General features: G+C 33.3%; 1 protein-coding gene across 2 annotated transcripts in view; it reads left to right on the top strand.

The window, feature by feature from the left end:
- The window catches only part of LOC100376074 (syntaxin-1A-like), a 55,432-nt gene that overhangs the window by 16,611 nt on the left and 14,457 nt on the right, over nt 1-24,364 (top strand). For both annotated transcript variants that reach the window (XM_006821026.3, XM_078012392.2), the window contains exons 4-5: nt 20,732-20,806; nt 22,994-23,061. In XM_006821026.3, coding sequence (XP_006821089.1) covers nt 20,732-20,806; nt 22,994-23,061 — 143 coding nt within the window. The remainder of the gene's footprint in view (nt 1-20,731; nt 20,807-22,993; nt 23,062-24,364) is intronic.

The raw sequence follows: 24,364 nt of genomic DNA, 5'->3' as shown, positions 1-24,364 counted from the left end.
AAACGCAATCTTTAACCAATAAATCCCCCCTAGTAGTACAATGGTATGACCCAAATCCTCCACCCCTACAAGTACAATAGTATGATCCAAAGAATCATCAATTGTCTTGCATGTACAACAGTTTTCTTACTGAGTCATTTATTCGTGACGATCATATTTTTATTACAATGTATAAAAATTGACAAACAATTTTCTTACTATTGAGAAACGACTGCACTCAGTCAGTCACGACACCAATAAAATGGCGGATACAGCGCATTCAACTCTCGCATGGAATTTGATTTCCACTAACTCAGTCGTAAAATTCTTACCATATGGCTACTCTCAGTCTCTGAGCCCCATGTATAGATTAGCTGTATGTTTATTGCTTTTGTTGGCATTGTCATCCTTCCATGCTCTCACAGCAGAGGTAAAAACATTCAAGTGGTCTTTATTTTTTTTCATCAACCACCTCGGCAAAGAAAAACCATCGAAAATCAATTCCAAACTGAGAATAAAAAAAAAAGTAATCTGCGGTAATCTCTTCTTAAGGATTTTCGATACAGTTTTACTTTTAAAACATGTGCATGATACAGTGCATATGTAGACATCATTAGTTCTCATTGAAGGCTTGTATGAAAAAAAAGCAGAATGTAATTTTTGAGAAAATTCCTCTTCTCCTAATTCTATGAATTTTTGGACAAAAAATTGAAAGTTTTTAGGAAATAGTCTTGAGTATGTTAATTATGGTTTCAACTTCACAAACTAGATGTTAAGTAGATGTGGTAAGCTTTTTATATGAAAAGAATACATTCTCTTTCCCAAGTACATTAAATTAAAACTTTGACGCCATAGTCAATTTTTGTTAACTTTCTCGAAATTATCATTTTTTCAAAAAATTTGATCAAAGAATGTAGCCAATGAGAGATTGTGTCTAATTGATCCAAAATTAACAAAATAGACATAAAAATGTGCAAAATGTTAACCAAAAATGTTAGTAAAAAAGTTGTGGCATTCAAAAAGGGTTAAATTATGAATACGTTATATTTATTTTTAGAAAATGTTCTATATCTAATTTTTAAGTTCTACATTAATTTGTACAACTCACATTAATCATTCTTGCTGCTTTTCATAATTTTGTTCATGTATGAAGTCCACCATCATTCATACACTTAAAGGGTAAAAAAAGTTGCCAATAGCAACCAAAAGCATTGTTTGTATGAATATATTATATTGTTGGACAGGAAATACTACATCCTCAGAAATAACCTTAAAAATAAAGCATTCTTTAAAAACGGGTATTGCGGTTCTGACTGCGTGGGAAATTATTTATTGAACAAGGTCAAGCAAGAGACAGTAGTACAAAGTAACTCACAGAAATAGTTTACCTTTCCTTATTTATAGGTATTTATTTTGACTTTATTATAAATTAAAATTTACTAACAATTAAAATTGTTTTATTTGGGGGAGCGCAGTTAAAATTCTGATTTCCATTTGAAATTCTGTTTCTAACTTTTGCCAAAACGATTTTTAATTATACTAATGTGAATTTCCATCACAGCGATTTAACGACAAAGATTACATACAGTTCAATTTTTAGTTTGATTTTCCAAAGATCAGAATGTGAATTACTGTGGAATACTTTATTTTCGCTGGAATTAATTTTCGCTGAAAAGGTTTTTGGGCGTTTTGTATGAAATTTACTTTCACTGATTTTTGATGAATTTAATGTGAAATATAGGAAAAAAAGTATATTTGCTGGATTTTATTTTCACGGAATCATCCCTTCAGTGAAAATAGCGAAAATAAATTCCAAGCGAAAATAAAGTATTCTACAGATATTAATTCTCGTCACATTGGTGACGATAAATTTGCACATTATTATTGTTCTGGAATAATTAGTTTCAAAAAAATTATATTATGTGAAATATGCAGACAATTTAATTGTTGAGTTTGTGTGACAAGTAATGTCAGCGACTGATTATGCTTGCCTTTAATGTTACAAAGTTAAAACGCATTTGTAATTGATTAATGTGTTCCACGAAATGTAACGTTCGATTGCTCTATACGTTTTCATTTGCCTCAGTCGACTGTCAAATTACCCTTGTGCTACTGTGGCGGTTTTAGAAACCATCTGTAGCTAATATATCATGGCGGGTATTAATAATTAAAGTGAGAATGGAAAGCTATATATTGCATGCAAGTTTTCCTAGTGTATGCTTCCTGTGTTAAGTGTGCAATGATGTGACAGTATTGGCAGTTCTGAGATCTGCCTATCGAAGTATGGATGTCCGCCCTTAATATATCCCCCCCTAATTAAAAATGAATGCCTACATAAAGTTTTAGCAAAATTAATGTTCAATAGCACAAATCATAGAGAATTATGAGTAATTTGGAGTATTGTTTGTACATGGTATTACAATTTAGTTTGAGTGCTTATGCACATTGGAGAAAAACATCAAAACCCAGATGTGAAGGGTGAGAAGAACTCAAAACAGCAATTCATTAACAAGTATCTACAATACATGTGCCTGGTCTTATTAGGTAGAGAGAGAATACATGGACCTGACTTGAGGCAAACAGCCATGAAGTGTTATCAAGAGTGAACATATCCTGTTCCACATGTGGCACTCTCCATATAGTACGCTTATTAATTAATCCTAGTTGAGTACCGGTAGTTGCTGTTTATGGAAACTTTATACTTGGACTTTTTTTTGAAAAGTAAAGCGTGATGTATTGAGAATTTCTGTTTATTACAATCATATTGGCTGTGCTGGTTGTCTGAGCAATGATAATTGAAATTTGTGTTGCTGTGATGAGTATTAAGGCAGTCATTAGCTGCTACAATTTTTACACAGATACAGTTTTTTCCACCAACATTTGTGTTCAAAATTATGCAAAGTGTAGATGATACCTAGTCAACTCAAAGTCTGTTGAAAGCCTAGCTCACTCATACATTTTTATGAAATAAATTAGTTTATTACCGTATTTCGCTATCTCCAATCATTCACACAAACAGCCATCTTGAGCTTCACTTCGGTAGCCATCTTGAACCTCACTTCGGCAGCCATCTTGAACCTCACTTCGGCAGCCATCTTGAAACTCACTTCGGCAGCCATCTTGAAACTCACTTCGGCAGCCATCTTGAACCTCTCTCTTGCAGCAATCTTGAACCTCACTCTGGCAGCCATCTTGAAACTTACTTCAGCAGCCATCTTGAACCTCACTTCGGCAGCCATCTTGAACCTCACTCTGGCAGCAATCTTGAACCTCACTCTGGCAGCAATCTTGAACCTCACTCTGGCAGCCATCTTGAAACTTACTTCAGCAGCCATCTTGAACCTCACTTCGGCAGCCATCTTGAACCTCACTCTGGCAGCAATCTTGAACCTCACTCTGGCAGAAACTTACTTCAGCAGCCATCTTGAACCTCACTTCAGCAGCCATCTTGAACCTCACTCTGGCAGCCATCTTGAACCTCACTCTGGCAGCCATCTTGAACCTCACTCTGGCAGCCATCTTGAACCTCACTCTGGCAGCCATCTTGAACCTCACTCTGGCAGCCATCTTGAACCTCACTCTGGCAGCCATCTTGAACCTCACTCTGGCAGCCATCTTGAACCTCACTCTGGTAGCCATCTTGAACCTCACTCTGGCAGCCATCTTGAACCTAAATCCGGCAGCCATCTTAAACCTCACTCTGGCAGCCATCTTGAACCTCACTCTGGCAGCCATCTTGAACCTCACTCCAACAGCCATCTTTAAACTCACGTTAGCAGCCATCTTGAACCTCACTCTGGCAGCCAGCCATTTTGGCAGCATTCTTAACCCTCACCCTGGCAGCCATCTTGAAATCTTGAAAGTTGTTTATTTAAAAAAATTAGCATTTCCTATTTTCCAGATTTTCAGACAGATAAAAAGAAAACAGAAGGGCAAACCTTCCTGATAATGAATGTCTTGCAATTTATTGTTCATCAAAAGTGCGACATTCAGAATAACGCTAACATCTTCCAGAATCGAAGTATCAAATACCTCGATACACATTAATTGCATACAAACTACAAATTTACAAAGTTGTGATACAATCTCACTTTTGTTGGTTAGTTCACAGCTATACATGTAACTATATAGACATGACAATTGACAGAAATAATATAAACAACTAGAAAATTCGTCCATGGAAATGAAACACCTTTAAGATCCCACGGAATGAATTTACAAATCAAATACCATGTTTGAATAATTATCCAGCAATTTCAGTCTTGAAATCTCTCCCAAGTGTACATTTCATATAAAGGTCAGGTCGTAAGGCAGTGAAGAAAATTACTTAATGCGGGTGTGTATACATTTAAGATGTCAAGATACCATTAACTGTCATAGTGCTATCAACGCTGAATTGTGGATTAATTTACATAATAATACACTATGTTGATATTGGGGTCGCCATCCTATTTTTCGGAAAAATTATGAATATATTTAATGAATGGGAGTCATTTTGTCGATAGGCAAATATTTTTGTTGTTCGTTTGTTCGTATGTAGGCTGACATCTTACATCTAACGCAGGAGCGCTATATCATGGGACGGAAATGTTTGCATAGCGCAATGTGTTATTTGCTGCCATTTTGGGGTGTTATCCATTATCAATAATACAGGCATGAAAAAGATGTATGAAAATAAGGTTATCACAAGAATAGGACCAAGTATGAATTGAGGAATCACACTGATACAGTCACTGTACTATCTTTGTGTATATTTTGCAGTGACCTTGTAGTATTATTACTACCCTAACCCTTTTCATGAGTACTGACCGCCGTCCGTGGTATTCTTAGGTTCTATTGGCCAGAACACGTTTGATTGACTCACGCACACAGAAATATGAAGTCTGTACTTGCAACACCAGACTTGGTTATAAATTATAAGCCCTTATCTTTTTATTCGCCCTTGGTGGAAGTGTGAATAGATTCACTTTTTGGTAGAATTTTGTCTGCTATTGCAAAATACTGGATTTGATTTCTCAGTTTTTACTGGAGGAATCATCAACCTCTATATTTTGTGTGTAACTAATCAATACAAATGAATTACACATGCAGGCAGGCACGACTGCAATTTTTCTGAGAAATAAAGTGATTTTGGTGTTATTTTGATTTATCTATATTTGATAGGGAAATTTTATATGCAATGAATTGATTGTAGCTTGTCAACAGATGCGGTTGCTATGTCAACAGATGTAGTTGCTATGTCAACAAATATGGTTGCTTTATCACAGGTCTCTGTGACAGAATACTGAATGGTATTTGTAATGTGTTTCTTTGCATCTTTTTAATGTGTATTGTATGATGCAATTTGTGATTACGAGAACCAAAATGCACACAGTTTGTGGAAACATTTTTAACCCCTTTTACTGTTCTACTGCGAACTTCTTTCATTTTGGCGGAAAGTATTTGTTTTTTCTGCCAAAATTATTCATGTTTTCTGCAAATCTTTTAAACATAAATGTTTAATTATTGACCAAATAGACATAATCTGACATTGCTATTGGTCTTGGATCAAATTTTTTGGTTGAAAATTGTTTTTGGTCCTGAAAGTAAAAATAAAAGTGGTGCAGTGAACAAGCTGGCGCACAAGTGATAATAAAATAAATGCGATATTTACTATATGGGGGCCGCCATCTTGAATACAGCATAAAGCTAAATAAAGAGACAAGTTGTGTAACACGTTTTTCAGATTTCTACAAATCGGGAAAAAAATTCCAATCTTTCATAACCAAACTGTCCTTTGGAGGTATTATTAAGCCAACTGCTAACAAGATTCGGACGAATTAATCGTTTTTGTGCAGAAAAATTTCTCTCATACGAGTACCTAATTACACGAAGAACATAGAACACTTTCCCGGGGTATTTGAAATCGAAATTGTCATCTAACTGTAAGGTCTTCCCTGATTGGCTACTGAGTTGAAATGCCAATTTTTGGTTTCAAATACCCCGAGAAAGTGTTCTTTGTTCTGAAAAACGTGTTTCACAACTTTTCTCTTTTTTTTTAGCTTCACGCTGTATTCATGATGGCGGCCCCATATAGTAAATATCGCATTTATTTTATTATCACTTGTGCGCAAGCTGACTGTGGGGGTCAATGCTATAAGAGTACCGGGTAATCAAAATTCCATTGTTTCCTTGGAAACGGTTTTGGGTACCCATGATTTTTTTGGTCTCTGTTGTTATTTGATGGAACTCTGCATAATATGAAAAAATCGCCAGTTAAACACGTTCATTGAAATCTGTGTTCAACAGCCAGAGAATGTGAAGATTTGCTGTATACTTCTAAAAAGTAGTTCCATGTTGTCTCTGCATATTCTTTAGGTAATTTGCATATCATAAAACTTTTTGCCACCATTTTCCACATTTGTAACCTTCCACAAAATAGTTTCATTTTGTCTGTGCTTATTAATTAAGCAAATTGGCATATCATCAACCCTTTCACCACCATTGGCAACTTATGTAGTCTTCCACAAAGTAGTTTCATTTTGTCTGTGCTTATTAATTAAGCAAATTGGCATATCATCAACCCTTTCACCACCATTGGCAACTTATGTAGTCTTCCACAAAGTAGTTCTATGTTGTCTGTACATGTTCTTTAGCTAATTTGCATATCATCAACCCCTTTGCCACCATTTTTCATGTTGTCTATGCATAATAAGTAGTGATTTGCATAGTCATCAATTCTTCAATCAAAAATTATCCTGCTTGATTTATAATTATCTTCAAAAGTAGAAATATTTGGTCAAATTCAGTTGAAGTGTCTACAACCTTCATCATATTCTATCTTCTTGATTCAAAATTAGAGCTGAATTGAGAAAAAGTTACTGAAAGCATGTAAATGTTTGCACTAAAAGTCTGCCGGGAGAAAAACATGATGGAAAGGTCATAATAGTTATCAGTATGTAATACAAGGGATATCTCGATATTCATGAATTCCGATAACTTCCTGTTGGCCTCCTTCCCAGCTACATGTACGTCGTACATCACGTAAAAACACTTCTCTGAAATTCATGAATGCTCTTGTAGATTTCAACTAATCTCTCTATTATCAGCTTAGAACTACCGCAGCGCAGACAAGATCATGATAATAAATATCTCCAAAGCACTCAGATATTGAAAATAGAAAAAGAAGAATTTTTTTCATTAGTAAAATCTCATCACTTTGCTCTGAACTGCATTATGTCACTGTCTGTTGAACTCGTAATGCTAATTTACATATCATTTGCATCTAATTTGAATATGGATAAAATTGAAACTCAGATGTTGATATACACAGTGACCTTGAAACCAGTGCCAGCATATATTTTAAATGAGATTTTTCTGTTGGCTTCCCTTGAATTAACACGTAATTGACAACTGTGCTGTAATCGGGTTAAATTCTAAAAGCCGGCTGATTTTTTGTGATGATAATTCATTTGGGTTTTATTAACGTAGATAATTTTCAGTTCTTATTCATTGATGCGGTGCTAATTTCAGACAATTGCTGTAACAGAGGAGACGGCCTTCTCAGCATCGCCAATGAGATGAGAATTTTGAAATAAACATGCGATATGATGCCACTGCCTCAGGCCTCTCTCTCTCTCTGTCTCTTTTCCTTTTTTGCGTAACTGTACAGCGGGAATTACATCACTATCAGCAACTGCATTGCATTCTGGGTAGACTGTTTTGTGTTGTATTCTGTTCTTGACTGTTCTGATACATTTCAGTTTTCAGTTTGTGTGTTAAGGTAGCCAGAAGGTAATACATGTATGAGTAATAGTTTAATTGTGATTAGGTTTCCCTTCCCTTCCCGCAATAAGCATGCAGCTATGGCAATGTATATGTTTTCAGAAAGCTGAGATATATGAGAAAACGATCATGTACATGTATGTTTCATGTTGAGGGAATTAAATTATTCCTGTGAACCTCCCAAAAAATAGGGATTTTACTCAGGTTTGGCCATTTCTCGTTGTTCGTTCTTTCTATGAGTTTGATTTTTACACTGTTGCTTTATAAGATAATGTTTTTTGAAACTGGATCTCAAATTTGCCTCATACCGGTAGTTCCGTAGATATAGTACATTGAACTTTATTGACTAATTTCACAGTAATGCCTAAGAGACATAATTTGAATTGTCATTTGTGAATCATTGACGTAAAGAAAAGTGTTTAAAAATGATATTTTCAATAGTCATGATAGTAAACAATTAGTTGCGATAAAAACGCCAAAGAACAAATGTATGAACAAATATGAAACTCCAAACTAGAGTGTTTCTCCAATCTGATTATTATTCAGAATCTGCTGTAAATATGTTATCAGCTAGTTCTGAATAGGAATATACATCTATGTTCAGTGTTCCTCGACTGTGATGAGGAAAACATCTTGTAATGCTTTTGGCAGAACTGATAACAGTTGCCAGTCCTATTGTCTGGAACATAATTTTGTGGAATTTCAAACACGGATTGAAGCATTTCACAAAAGTTACTGTGATTATTGTTCTGTTACTCCTTGTGTCATAAGGGATTTCAAAGGCAGCCATTTTGTTTTTAGCAATTGTGCCTGCTAAAATTATTATCAGATTCAGATTTTTATTTGGATTCAATTGAGTACCTTTTTGGATTTGAAATTTGTAGATTTCTGTTCAGTATTCAAGATGCTCAAACTAAATTTAAAAATAAAAGGTGTTTACCTATCATTTTTTTTAATAATATTGATTCTTAACATTAGGATGCAGAAAATGAAAAGTGTGGAGTACATAAAAAACTCTTTAAGTTACTTAAAAATGAAATCTTTTGGAAATTTGTTAATTGTTAAAGTGTATTATCTCTTCACATCTTTATTGTTACAAATTTATTTTATCTGTTTCCCTTCGTTTTAGATTTTTCCCATAATGCACTATACAAAATGCTCATTATTAAGGCGACAAATGTGAAACCGCTGCCTCAATTCGTGTACCAGTGATGTGTATACCACATAAAATGGAATGAGGAAATGTTTATTTTACTTGTAAATTTTATGAATATGTGAAAAGGAGAAGCGTGACAGATAACATCATTTATTAATTAAGGTGTTCTAAAGATGAATACATTGTTTGAATTACGATCTTGATGTTATTATATTGAATAATCCCCCAAAACATTACTTTTTTTTCAAAGGCAAGAAGTAAAAGCTCTCCTTTTTATCTACACCTTACCTTCTTTACTCTATTGAACCTCCTGATTTTTGCTTTAACAAATATTTGTTTTTATGTTCCTCTAGCAGTTCAATCCCGTGGCAAGAAATAACCACATGCAGATATCATATCACTTCTTGTTGATGTTTCTTCTTAATTAAAAAAAATAAAGCCAGTTAAATCTTTCTATCTTTTGTTTCCATCTTTTGAATTTTTTGAAATCACCATTGACATCTGAAAATCTACTATGATGCTACTGATGATAAAAACCTGCCACAGTCAACCACTCAAAAAAAAATGTTATTTAAAATTTCTCTTTTAACAATTTAACAACAGCCACCGTTAAATACTATTATTTATTTCTTGTCTAATATTAGAAAGATTCTGGTAATGCAAGAATTGAATTCAGTGTGAGCTGCCTTTTATAACAATACCTGTATATTTCATCCCAAATAATTGTGTGTTTTTTATCCTGTCGTGTGCACAAGAATGAATCTGCCGTGAATCCAAGGCCATCTAACAGTAATGTGTGTCTGTCTCGTAATTCTCAGGTGATGCATAATTTGCATAATGTCACATGGTTCACTTTTGTTGCACATTCATGTCATTGTGGTAGATATACATGTACATGTATGTTTTATGGATAAGAGCTTGTATAAATATATATGCAGCAGTCACCTGACATCCCACCTGATATCTCACCTGACATCCCACCTGACATCCCACCTGATATCCCACCTGACATCTAACCTTAGTGGATAGAACAATCATAGGTAGTTGGTGTATTAATCCCATGAAACCTAATCGCAAACAGTATGCAAATGCATTGTCTCTCTGTTATATAAGAATGTATCTAATTCCACCAATAGGAATCACTGTTTTAACCTTTCATCCACTGGGATCTAGTAGACACATCACGTTTGGTTATATATGAATCGATAACATGTCAGTGAGAGTACGTGCTGACCTAATTACATCGTCTTGTGGTTTCTTATCTTAACAAGACGACATGAAGTGAGCATTTAGGGAATTAACCAACTTGAGGTCAGAGGTTGACATAACCAAACATAATTAATTTATTTTTCTTTGCGTAAGTGCTTTAGTTATTACGAAAATTCCATTTTCGTCATAATTAACTTAATTGCAAAACATAATTAAACTTTTTTCCAATATACATTTATCATAATAAATGTCAGTCAAAAGTGCTATTTTGTATTTCAAACAAAAATTCTAAAACTGTCCAAGCAAGCAATTGCCAAGTTTATCAGTGACTGTTTTACTAAAAGAGAAAACTTCATAAAAAGCAATTTACCAGCTGCCTCAAAATAACACCATAATATTTATATAATAATATTTTCACAGTATTACTATTTATTTTACTATATATATATTTTTTTTTATTATTGTTATTATTATTTCCTATGTATTTTATTGTTCCTCATATCCTTATTGTATTCTAATCTAGATCCCAGAGGGGATACGGTCTCAATAAAGGTTGTATTATTATTCAAAACTGACCTCATGACCAGATGTATACTGTTTTACATATACTTCTCGTGTGTTAACCGTTAAAACCGATCATTAAATTCAACTCACATTTCACAAAGTAAACCTGACAATTTTTGTCAATAATTTTTGCGAGAATAATTATCGCATAAAAAGGGTTAAAACACTATATCCATAAACTGCTTTCTTTTCTTAGAACTTCTCATAAACAAAAAAATAATTTTTTATCTATCACATTTTAACTTTTGTCAAAGAATGGTGGTATCACACCAAACATGACACCATCATTTAAAAAAAAAAAGAGACAGAAGTTGCCTAAAGAAAATGTTTGTGTAATAACTGTACTTCGAATATCATTACAAACAAATTTTCAAAACTCAAGAGTAACTCTCTCTGGACGAGAACAAATATGATTAAAATTTAATTTAATTTATTGAAAAAACTTTGCGAACTACCATTAGCTGGAATCAATATTCAGTTACTATATAAAATATAACATGATTACTGCAGACCAAACATTTATGGCTTATGCATCCTGCTTGCTAGCGAGATTAATTAATATGCAAATTACTCCACTTGGTTTTAATAGTTATAAGTCAGCTTGTATCCTGTCATGTTTTCGTTGATTGTTATCATTGTTGTAAATTTCTGCCGATTTTTTTTCAATAGAGCTACCGGTAATGATAAGTTTGTTTTTTCGTTCAATTGTGGTTGAACTCTGTACCGATTTTCAGCATGAAAATGTTGCAATTTGCAATCGTTATAGGATACTAATAAGATTATATACATGTAATCAGCATCAGGGCCCTCTCATTGTTATTACAAGGGGATATTATTCACCCTTGTTTTAGGGCCCTCAGCATTGATTAGACATGTTGAAGTGCACAGTGGCCCTACCAGTGTTATCACAGATATATATTGTCATTCAACGTCAGGGCCCTCTCTGTGTTAGTGCTTGGCATATTATTCATCATCAGGGCCCTCTCTGTGTTAGTGCTTGTCATATTATTCATCATCAGGGCCCTCTCTGTGTTAGTACTAGGCATATTATTCATCATCAGGGCCCTCTCTGTGTTAGTACTAGGCATATTATTCATCATCAGGGCCCTCTCTGTGTTAGTACATGTACTAGGCATATTATTCATCATCAGGGCCCTCTCTGTGTTAGTACTAGGCATATTATTCATCATCAGGGCCCTCTCTGTGTTAGTGCTAGACATATTATTCATCATCAGGGCCCTCTCTGTATTAGTGCTAGGCATATTATTCATCATCAGGGCCTTTTCATTGTAAGTTCTAGGCATATTACCGTATCCCTTCTCAGTGTTAGTGCTAGGCCTATTATTCATCATCGGGGCCTTTTCACTGTTATAGTCAAGACATAAGGGCTTTCCCAGTGTTAAAGTTTCAAAATAAAAAATGTAAAACTACTCCCTCTTATGAAAACCTAGTGCCAAAACCATTTGTAATTTTAAACATGTACATCTTTAGAAAAAAAATAACTTTCCAAAAATTGAAATGGAATTCAAATTTTTTCTGTTTCCCATATAAACCAAGATAAATAATCATTAATATTTGTGGGATGATGAATCCCACAATGCATTTGGATTTCATTTTCAAGCTATCATTGTTTATGGTATGTTTTATCAACTCAGACACCTTGTTAGTATTCTGAGCGCATGAAGAATTTCGTATTCCACTTAAATACGTGGTAATTTGTAGGTATCTGACCCCACTTCATACGTCTAACTCGCTGTTTTATTACGCTCTGGTTATTGAATATAGCCACTGATATAACCCACAATTTGCAACCATCAACTGACTGCCAAGAATATTTTTGCCTATTCTTTCAATATTTGTTATCTTCTATTGTATTGTAGTATTGTTACTTTGTGTTGCTATGGTGATCACTCAGTTGACCTTACAGTTCAGAAAATTGGTTTGATTGACACATTGGGATATTTTATTTTATTTTCAGGGTGTTGACGTGTCGGCATATTTACAAACGTTACGAACTTCTCATAATTCCAAAATGGTCTTGCTTTTATTTTATTATTTTTAAGACAGAAATAAAAATAATCGTGATATATATTCATAGCACATGTACTTCTCATAGGAAATACCGAATTTATAAAACCAACATTTATTTTACTGTTTTTTTTTCAAAATTTCGATCAACACCTGTAGTAAATAAAAAATTGTGTCCATTTAGTACAAAATATTTAAAAATAGGCAAAATATTTAAAGAGACCTGAATTCCTAATTTTATTTGTATATTTCACAAGGTTTCAGTGACCTAAATGCATGATGGGAGATTTCCATCTCACTTTCATAGCCCGAATTTTCATTTTACAAAGTCGTTTTAGTCCAAATAACATAAAACCAAATTTTATGAAAAATACCAGAAAAAACACTTTTAGATTTGCATTGTGAAAGTAACGTTATCGTCTGCCGATAAAATCGCTTTGAAATTGACAATACTCCCTTGATCATTCGCTCTATTTGTATGCAAATTATTCAACATATGGGGGATGCGTGTCTGGATTGGCACGGTTGGCGAAACATAATCCAACGATAGTGTAAATATAACCATGATACAGTGTTACCATAAGCAAGGAAATAAGGTGAAGCTAACAGTATTTTTTTTTTCAGCGTTTGAATTGCTACTTCTGTGCTTTGTATTCGGGTCAGTCAGTTTATCCATGACAGATTGAGGAAATCTTGATACGGGATCACACCACATCGATGTAAATTCAAATCAGATTGACAATCTCTACTCAAGAGTTTTCCCTCATACACACTGATTTGTCTGGGCTTAACTATTTTATGTTGGGGCCGAGGGGTGTCAGAGAGGATGTGTCCAAATTCTTGAGAGAGAGATTAAATACTCATTTTCTGCCTTTGTTAATATCTTGAAGTGATAAAATTATTCGTATAACTAATTTGCTAACTATAATTAATTACAAACACAATAAATCAAGTTGGATTATTAGAATCTGTTCTAGCGCCTTTTAGACCCCACCCCCTCTCTTATATTTTGGGGTTGAAGTTAAAATAATATAAGGTTATTATGAGAATACCTCAAAGTATGCATGAAGACAGTACAGCTGGAGTTTCAACCGACGCGCATCGGAGGTCGATGCGCGGCGTACTTTGTTATACATCTTTTCTTTTCAAGGATACACCATGGGAATGCTGAAATTCATAATGTTTAGAACAGAATCAGCGTACTTCTCTGTGTGGAATCCGGTTCAATTGAGCATTCATCATAAATTTATAGCATAAATAAAAATTAATTTAATAAAAAAATGCAATTAGATTTATTGATAAAATCATTTTTTTTGTTTGGCTTACTTATGAAAGGTCATAGTGGTTGTAAATAACTGATACATGCTTATTACATACATACATAGACCATATTCTCTGAAGTTTTTGACTGTTTTCATTGGTTGTGGTTGTCAGGCATTGAAAACACCCAGATGTCCGCTCTGGAGAGTAGGTCTGTGGTACATGCGACACAAGTCTATTTTCTGGAAACTGACAAAAAGAAAAAAAAAATTACAATGGTATAAAAAAACACATCTTCAACCATTCAGTTTGTGTTTAAACTTGTAAAGGTTTTGTAATTAAGGCTCTCGATGTGCCTGACTTTTAAGGTCGGAGGTCAAGTGTTCAAACTTCACAGGAGAGGAATCACTATTAGTGATTTTAGTTACCATGGTTAATTCACACTGGAAAGTATGAATCAAAGTTCTTTTAATCTCACTTTGGGGGTATTGTAAGGTCAAAATGTGAGGCAGAGTGTAAGCTGTGCCATGAGTGGGCGTTAAATGTACCGGTAGGTCACGATTGGAGTGTTGACGTATTTCCTTTATTGAAGGTTCTGTCTCATTTTAAGGTTAAAAATTCATCACAATCAAGCATTTCTGCTATTCCGGAACCGGATCTCATTAACGAATATCGTTCAAACTTGGTACGTTATGAGATTTTGATGCACATCATTTTGTTTTTCAGATTGACTTCAAAATGGCCGACTGGTGGCCTTTTTGTTTTAAGGAATGCATTTTTCTGGATCCATATCTGTAACTTGCTTTGACCGTACATGTTTTATATTTTATATTGAGAAACTTAGGGACTATGCAATTACTTGTTCATGTACATCTTATCAAACCAGTCATCTAAGCGTTCATTGTATAAGTCAGCTAAGCGTTCATTGTATAAGTCAGCTAAGCGTTCATTGTATAAGTCAGCTAAGTGTTCATTGTATAAGTCAGCTAAGCGTTCATTGTATAAGTCAGCTAAGCGTTCATTGTATAAGTCAGCTAAGTGTTCATTGTATAAGTCAGCTAAGCGTTCATTGTATAAGTCAGCTAAGTGTTCATTGTATAAGTCAGCTAAGCGTTCATTGTATAAGTCAGCTAAGCGTTCATTGTATAAGTCAGCTAAGCGTTCATTGTATAAGTCAGCTAAGCGTTCATTGTATAAGTCAGCTAAGCGTTCATTGTATAAAGCCCAGAACTGTGGAAGATGCCAACAATTATTGAAACTTCCACGCTTTGAATTTCATTCACTAATTAGGTAACCTGTGCATTACCACAAAATTGTGGTACGCTGTAAATTATGGAGATACGGTGACAGATGTATAATAATAATAATTATCACAGTTACAGATTTGAAATTTTTGTAAAACAAAATGTGACACATTCCTCGTACATTCCAGGAATAAAATTATAAAATCTGTAGCTAGACACGCATGTGTATCACAGGTTATTACAAATAGTAAATATTATGTATTAATACTCAAATTTTATGGAAACTTTTTTGGCCAGAAAACAAATATTGATATTTTTTCATCATGGGTGTCACAGCTTCCTTGTTTTCTACATACTGGTAATTTTAGAAATAATGAAAAAAAAATCAAACATTTAATGACAGTTTTAGAATAAAAAATATATTTAGATTTTGGAAAACAGAATTGACTACAAACTGTTTCTCTTTTTGTGGTCTTTATATTACAGTTTGTTTGTGTATGCATAAACTTTAACTTTGATAAAAGAAACACTTGATTGTAGTTTTGAAATAGTGTGTCCTCCAAATCGTATGGGAAAGCATTATGTATTTCTACTCATTTATTTACCAAGTAACAAAGTCGTTGCATGATTTAATCACATTATAATCAGATGCCAATCTTGTTAGGATTATGTAAATTTACTGATTATATGTCAGATTTAATTCACTGGAAATAAAACATCTTTGGGGACCCTTATTCCATATTGACATGCTTTGTGGGCTTAGAGGGTCATTATTCCATATTGATATGCTGTGTGGGCTTAGAGGGTCATTATTCCATATTGATATGCTGTGTGGGCTTAGGGGGTCATAGTAACATCCTTGCGTCTTTGATATGCTTTATTGGCTTAGGGAGTCCTCATAGTTACATCCTGGTCTCTATGACGTGTTTTGTTGGCTAGGGGGTCTTCATAGTTACATCATTATGATTTCACACACACAACTAGAAAACATAAATGTAGCTGTGTCGGTAATGATATATCGCTGAAAAAAAATAAACCAAAAGAAGCATGTTGAGTTTTCATAATGTTGTAAAATTATCCCATGTGTGGCTGTCACTTTCAATTGTGCTGATAGAAACTGACGATAAATAAATATTGATTTTTTCCTTCATTGAATATTTTGTGGTGACAAACAATGTAAATGATACTGTACAGAAAAGAATAGAAAAAATGCTGTCAGTGTTGAACATTGGTTAAATCTGTCTACTGCAGGTGGCGCTACATGCATATCTGTTTCTTTTTTTCTGCCAAAAATAACGTAGTGAGATTCATCATATTTTATAGAATCATTATTTATAGCATCCTTATTCACTATTACAACCCCACCCCGGTGCCACCCCACCCCAAGTCATTCCTATTAATCTCTGTTTCCTAGAAACTATTGGCCTACATAGCATATATACAGGCATGTTAGTAATTTGCATTTTCAGGCTATAAAATATGGCCGACTGTTTGCCATTTTGTTATCTTCTTTTCTGGATTGTTGTGTGACAGCTTTTCTATCAATTAAGCTTTTTTTTTTTTTTTTCGTTTTTGAACACAAAAAGAGCTGTGAACACGATACCTGGCATAATGTTTGTGTAAACTTTGTAGATGGCCCCTTGAATGTATTTCTTGGTCTGCTATACCGTATGAATCGCTGTTAATGGGCCAATCAATATCTTTTAAAGCATACTTCATAAATTCATGTATTGATTGATTTTTTCCTGTAGTGAAATAAATTTCAAACAAACCACATAATGTGCATGCACCATTTATAGCTTAATAGTCGCCTTAAAATGTGAACCAAAAACATTTGTTTTACATAAAAACATGCTACATTGAAGGTATTAACAGTTTCACCAACAGTTCCCTGTTTTTATCAGAAAATAGTTTATAGTTTGCACTTTCATCCAAAAGATTGAGACAAAAATAGCCAATTTTTTTGAGTAAAAACTGAAAACTGTCTGTTGGCTCCAAAATTATGGTTAATTTCCAGAAATATTCACGAATTTAAAAAAAAAGTGCAAGAAAATTTGGGTGAGAAAGTCTGGTGGTGAAATGGTTAATGATGCATTTTAAAACTGGGAAGTCACTTAATACTGAATATGTACATAAAATGTTTAACAAAAAAAAATTGATGCATTTCACTACTGCAATGCATTGTGGGAGAGAACTTCTCATTGTTATAAAATTGGCACTTTATATTAAATTAAATGTTTCTTGTAGAAAAAAATTGAACAATATTAAAATTCATGTCAATAATAATATACAACTTTTTAAAGATATAAATTATTATTATATTTTAAATCAATGCATTTCACTTTATAAAGCTTTTAATTGGTGTGGATACAAAAAATGGTTTTCAATCATTTAGTGTGTAAGTGAACTTTTGTTGCTGTCTGGAGAAAAACTCAGCAAAATCTGTGTAACCCCCCAATATTTTTTATTCATTTTACCATTGGTTGCCATAGTAAAAGGGTCTCATCGTATTTCAAAACTTTCTTCTGTTACAAGTTGTGAAAAAAAAATCATATTTGGTTTTATATGTGTACATATAGTTGTTCCAAAAAATGCCTGTCTTTGCATTTTTTTTCTCCCAAACAATATTTTGAATTTGGTAAAAATCTGAAAGGTTGATAACTTGTGTCTAATTTAACAATTATGTAAAATTTATAATAAATATCCATCAGTATTTATTAGACTGAATGCCCATGAACAACCTTAAGTTCATGGCAAAAGTAGGACGTGACTGCGAGCAGTGAACAATCACTTCAATCTGCCATTACAGATCAGTAAACTGATCTAACTACGTTAGTTTGTTCTGATACATAATGGATGCATCAGTCAGTCAAATAGACTTATTCGATATGTCTAGTGTGTCAACTCACAGTACAAGAATAATTAATCTTTTCTGGGACAAACTGAATTCTCGTATCGTGTATGTGTTAATATATACATGTATGTCGTGCTGTCATAGAAATTTAGAGCTACAATACTGGTTGTTTTACTGAAAATTTCTCAATTATAAACGTTTGTTCGGGTACCGAAATACAAATTCTTTACATGATTATAGAACGAGGAAATATAAGATACGCTATAGTGTAAATTTCGAAATCAGATTTGAAATATACATGTAAGCATTTCTTTTCAATGCGATATGATGCCACTTCTAGCATCATTCACGGATTCTGATTTGCATTCTCACGGAAATAATTTGATGGCCTAAACTTCAGATTGATTTTTGTATGCGTGCCAGACTGTCGTCTGAATGCTAAATGTGTGATAGATGAATGGAGGGAACCGCAGGGAGTTTCTTTCATATCACAGCTTTTTTTTTTCTTTAGCTACACGTATTATGTGGTGACTTGAATGTTTATTTAATGCAATTTGGCTAAAGACTGAAGACTGAAATTCCACAACTGTCATTGTTGACCGTAAACACAGTACCCAACTTTGTGTGACGTTAATCGCCATGTTCAGTATTTAATACTCGTAACACGGAATCTACTTTAAACAATTTGTCTCGGTTAAAAGTCTGTTTAATACGACAAATCCTAGAGAACTCACTGTAATAGTCTATTCCGTCTTAAGGTCTCTCTTTGACTAACTCAAATTTAGTACCATGTTTTGGGTCAAAGTTGAGGGGACATTATAGAAATCTTACTGATACATGCTTTGAATTCAAAACAAATCTGTTGTAAATCAGCATGATGTATCAAATAAATAAACTAAGAACTATACTCTGTTTTTCCCTTGTTGTTTTACGGGGCATGAGCATTTTTCACCAATTTGTTCATATTTTGTAATTACATTTGTGGCACCGAATAAGTAAATGCATGGTGATATGTCATGTGACTTGGCATATATTTATGATAATAGCATGCAAATAGATAGAAAAATAAATTTTTGGCTGATTAATTTTATCAACTGTATATACATATGCTTGGCATAACATCCTAATATTTCAACTCATGTGTTTTCATTTGGCACTACAGAGGTCATTTTGGATCAGTACATTTATTACAAGGATTTAAAATAATTGAGCTTCTTTGCTACATTTATTAACCTTTATTCGACCAGCCCAGCTGGCATGAAATCCTGAAAACAATCGTAAAATTCTATCTTCATATTTATTAATATGACGTCATTGATACATGTATCCGTCTTAATCATCATAATTGCATCGCCATAGTTACTGATGTACTTGAGAGGTTATGCGCATATGATTCTAAAATGAGAAGTGGGTCATTTTAGTGTGGCCTTAATTGACTTTACTTCCTTCATGTAAATCACCAAAGGATGATTTACCAAGAATAAGAATAAATCGGGTCAAATGTGTTTTACAAAATTGTGGTTCAGTTTAGATTTTTTATGAAAATTGGATTTTTTTGCATTTTTTTTTTTTTTAACTCTAAATAAAAACATATTTTGTGGTGATATGTGCGTAATGACAAGAGGCATGAATATTTTTTTTTTGTGTCATAATCCTCATCTTTTGGTAGTTATGGTACCGGTAGGTTTTTAGTATTTACTGTTGGTGGTTACCAATTCAAGAAGAGTTGTTTATAAGACCAGACTTCTTTTTTTCGATTACATTTGTGTGATTCTCAAAGAATTGTAAGTGAGATCATTGATCGGAAAGAAGAAATGAAATAAAATTTTATTCCATGTTTAACCTTGTTTCTCATCTGCGCGAGACTTCGGTACTTTAAACTTGGATTTGTTAGGCGGCAGGCAGTAAAAAAAATGAAGATTAAAATAATATTTTTTTAGCAATTTTTTGCGCTTACAAGTCGGCGGGTGCGAGAAATTATGCTGAAATAAAATTTGATTTCAATTTTATTCTCTGCTCCTGTTCATTTGGCAGGTTTGCGAAACAACGGATAATAAAAGTCTGGCCTAATTGTGAAATAAAAGTCGAAGGGAAAGAGAATTACAATGAGTGAATGAATGAGTGAGATTATTTGTATTTAATACTGTGAATGCATGAAAGAATGGAACTGCAATATTGCAGTATGAGACAGTGTTTTGCTAATGTTATAACTATGTGTATATTTGTTCAGTTTAGCTATTGCTTCTTGTAAAAACACTTTTTGTACAGTAGCTATTTTGTTAACAAAGCAGCGTCTCATACTGCAATATTGCAGTTCCATTCTTTCTTGCATTCACAGTAAATTATGGTTAATGCATTGTGTGCACAAGACAGGCTTGTCAGGGTCATAGTGACCTTATCCGGATCCACTTGAATTTCTAAGTAAATTGTTGTCACTTGTATATGAACACTTAACGACTTATGATTGTTTACCTAAATTATGATTAAATTCACTAAATTTGCATTCATGTATGTGACGTTATACTTCCTGTGATAATAATCTTTTGAACAAATATGATTTATATCAAAACATGGCTTACCTTAGTGGGAAATGATATCAAAAAGAAACAATTTTCAAATTATGGCACCAGAATTTTGAGGGAATTAATAATTGTGTGATTTTTATCGTTGCAGAAGTCAAGGAAGAACTCGAAGAACTCATGGCAGATATCAAGAAAACCGCAAACAAAGTTCGTGGAAAATTAAAGGGTATGTGCAGTGATGTTTATTTCTGTTGCTGAATACGAGGAATGTTCTTCGGATAATAACGATAAGTAGCATTATCCTGAATCCCACTCAACTGATACATGAACTAATAATAACTCTCGATGCCTGCAGCTCACGTGCTTCAATGTTCTAAGGTTACGTCGGTTCTATTTTCACTAAATCTCTAAGCCGCTCACTTGCCAGACATTGCCTGCTTGCTACATATTATTGTTGGGCAAGCGATATTTGGCATGATATAGATGTGACGTCAAATTGTGATTATAGATTTTGACATTTACAGTTGCCTTGACACCCAGATAACAGGGACATGCCTGTTTTAATTAATCAAACTAAATCTTTACAGATTGTACATAATAAATTACAATTCTGCAAACAAACAAAAATATTATTAAAGGGCGGTGGTCGTCGCGCCACGTCCTGTTCGATATGGGACTCATAGCAAAGTACACAACGCGTGTAAAATATAATGTCTGTTTAGATGAAATTTGAAGACACGCTGCGTGACGACCTCCACCCTTTAAAATGGACCACTCAAGATTATTTTTCGTATAGGTATCTTTACTGTAAGTGTTAAATTATCGTGGTGATTAAGAGTGATTAATTTTCATGGTACTATAAAATGACTAATTTTAACTGGGTTTAAATTTCACTGATTTACCAATTCAGGCATATTCAGTGGGTTTTAAATTCATGGTTTTATCATTTAGATAATGTGTTCTGTGCTAAATTTGACATATTCTCTGGGTTTTAATTTAGCGCATTTACCAGTCAGCGAAAAGAAAAATTAAAACCCAGTGAATAATTACCCCCTTTACAGTAGGTCATAAATTAAGATATATTTTCAGTGTCTAGATAAAGAACTAATTATGAATTATGTGAAACGCCTTTAAAGGTCCCAGATATGGATGTCTGTGGTGTCAACAAATTGGACAGACAGTGGATGCATGTATGTGTACCAGACAAGAGTGTAATAATAGCATTATGTGTACCGGTACTCAAAAATGAGATAAAATTGTGTCATATTTGTGCATTTTTGTGTATTTTCAATATATTTTGAAATTATAGTTTATCCATCAAGGTTTTATATGAATGTTTTTGTGATGTTATTCCAATTATCCCTGTATACGTCGACTATTGTCACGTTTCACAAAATAATCCCATTTCAAAAAAGATTTTGAATGTCATATATACTGTCAATTTTTAGAAAGAATAAGGCTGATAAAGTAACCGTGTATAAAATAGGATGTGGCTGTCAAATGATTTAATAAATTATGTTTGGTGCAAATGGTGTGTCAAAATTTTCCTCACAATGACAAAAAAAATGATAATGAATTCCATATGGCCTCTATTTTCATTTTTCAATCCTTCACAATATGGTTGTTTCAATGCATCATTCAGCATTTATACAAAGGCAAATTGTCACATGTGTACATTGTGCTTGTTAATTTAATCCAAATCAGTAAAACAAGCGTCATTCTTTGTTAGATACACTAGATACACTGCAAATTTTGATTGATTTGTTTCAAATTGCAAAAAGACAAAAAAAAAATATTGAGCAGCCTCTAGAGGGCACTCTGCATATAATGATAGAATATTCTTCTGTAAAAAGCTATGTTAAATAAGCTGGATTTATTTTTGTTTGCGAGTATTTCGCTGATAAGCTGAATGATAAATTAAACCCAGTGCAAATAAAAATTTAGGAGTTTATTGTTCTTTCCACAATTTTATGTACATTATCATCAATTTAGAGTCTACATGATGTACATGTACATAACGTATAAAAAATAATAATAAATATGATGTCCATATTGTTCTAATAAAAATCAAAAACAAAAATAGAAAACGGGAATTATTTTGGTTCCCAAACATTCAAACATGTGGATTTTTCTCTTAAATTAACAAAATTTGCTGGAAGTCTGCTGGATTCAGTTGGTACTATGAGTTACATGTATGGAAAACGAATAAATGTTATTGACCTTTTTATATAGGACACCCATAACTTTGAAGAAAACCTGGTTAAATATAAAGGAATAAGTAATATTGTGTGTAGTTGTAGTTTGTGCTGTTAATTTTAGAGTTAGTAATGTTAATGTTAATTTCAACTGTTGCTATGGTTATAGAATTTTTCTAGATTTTATAATGATTGTTGTAACTACTGTTTATTTGTAGTTATTGAAAGCGGTATAGAACAGGAAGATATAAAGTCATCTGCAGATATTAGAATAAGAAAAACGCAGGTAAGGAATGTTCCTATGATTACTAATTAAGACTTAAAAAAAAAAATGTGTGAGCCACAGCTTTTTTGTGAAGAAGAATTTTAGAAAAGAAAAAAAAAATGAAAATTAATTATCTTGAAAATCAAAGTAAAAGCTTATGCTCAGTTATTATTTCCCGCCAAATATGCTAATTTCCCACCAAATATGCTAATTTCCCACCAAATATGCTAATTTTCCACCAAATATGCTAATTTCCCACCAAATATGCTAATTTCCCACCAAATATGCTAATTTCCCACCAAATATGCTAATTTTAGCCAGAAAGGTCTTATATCTGCTGATAAATACATTTTGCTTGCGTTTATAACTTCTAAACACTGAACTGGCATCAAGTAACAAGTTTACTGTGGATATTTTTCAAAGAATTCTTTTTTTGTCTCACTGTGTTCTTTATCAAAAATAAAACTGAGGTAATAATAGAACACGGTACAGCATGTGAAAGAGTTCAAATTTTAAATCCAAACTGCGTTACCATGCTTCAATTTATGGTGATTTGATGTAAATTTAAATGACCCTTAATGCTTGAACAAAGTCTTTAAAAAATTAGTTCAACTATTCAACAGTTATAAATACATCTGTCAATATTTAATTTAATTTAATTTTTGTTTGTTCAAATTGAACTTCTTAATGAATCACATGATGCAATGCTTTAGTGACATCAGTTGAAAAAAAAAAGCTGTATTCTCTAAAATCTAGTTTGAAAACTTTCATTATTTCGAATTGACAATAGTTTGACCCCAAAAGGTCACACATCCTGGCATTTTTCATGACCTCAAAAGATCACACATTCTAGCATTTTGCATGACTTCTAAAATTCACACATCTTGGAAATGTCTTGGATATATTGTCTGAAAATTGGACTTTTGTCATTTTTAATCTGCTTTTGATTTCCATTGTCAACTACTTACATTTTTGGGAGGGGGAGGGGGCGTCATAATCAAGAAATTCTCATTGATTGTAAATTTTTCTATTTCCCCTTCCCTGAAAGTACCAGGATGTGTGACCTTTTAGGGTCACGATGTCCTATAATAAAACACACAAAACCCAATTTCCTGTAGCTTTTTGGTACATTCATATTTGACCCTATCAATCGTGAGTGTAAATGTACATTTCAGTGTGCCATCTGCTTGTTGCCATCTCACAGAGAAACGTGTGTTGCCATGTGTTGCCATGTGTTGCCATGTGTTGCCATGTGTTGCCATGTAATCTATTTAATCCTGACAAATATGTCATTGATGGTTTTTGATTTCATTTAAGTGGCATT

Source organism: Saccoglossus kowalevskii, chromosome 16, assembly GCF_978046115.1.
Source record: "Saccoglossus kowalevskii chromosome 16, keSacKowa6.1, whole genome shotgun sequence".
NCBI lineage: Eukaryota > Metazoa > Hemichordata > Enteropneusta > Harrimaniidae > Saccoglossus > Saccoglossus kowalevskii.
The sequence above is the reverse complement of the archived record's forward strand: the minus strand, read 5'-3'. Positions and strand labels throughout refer to the sequence as shown.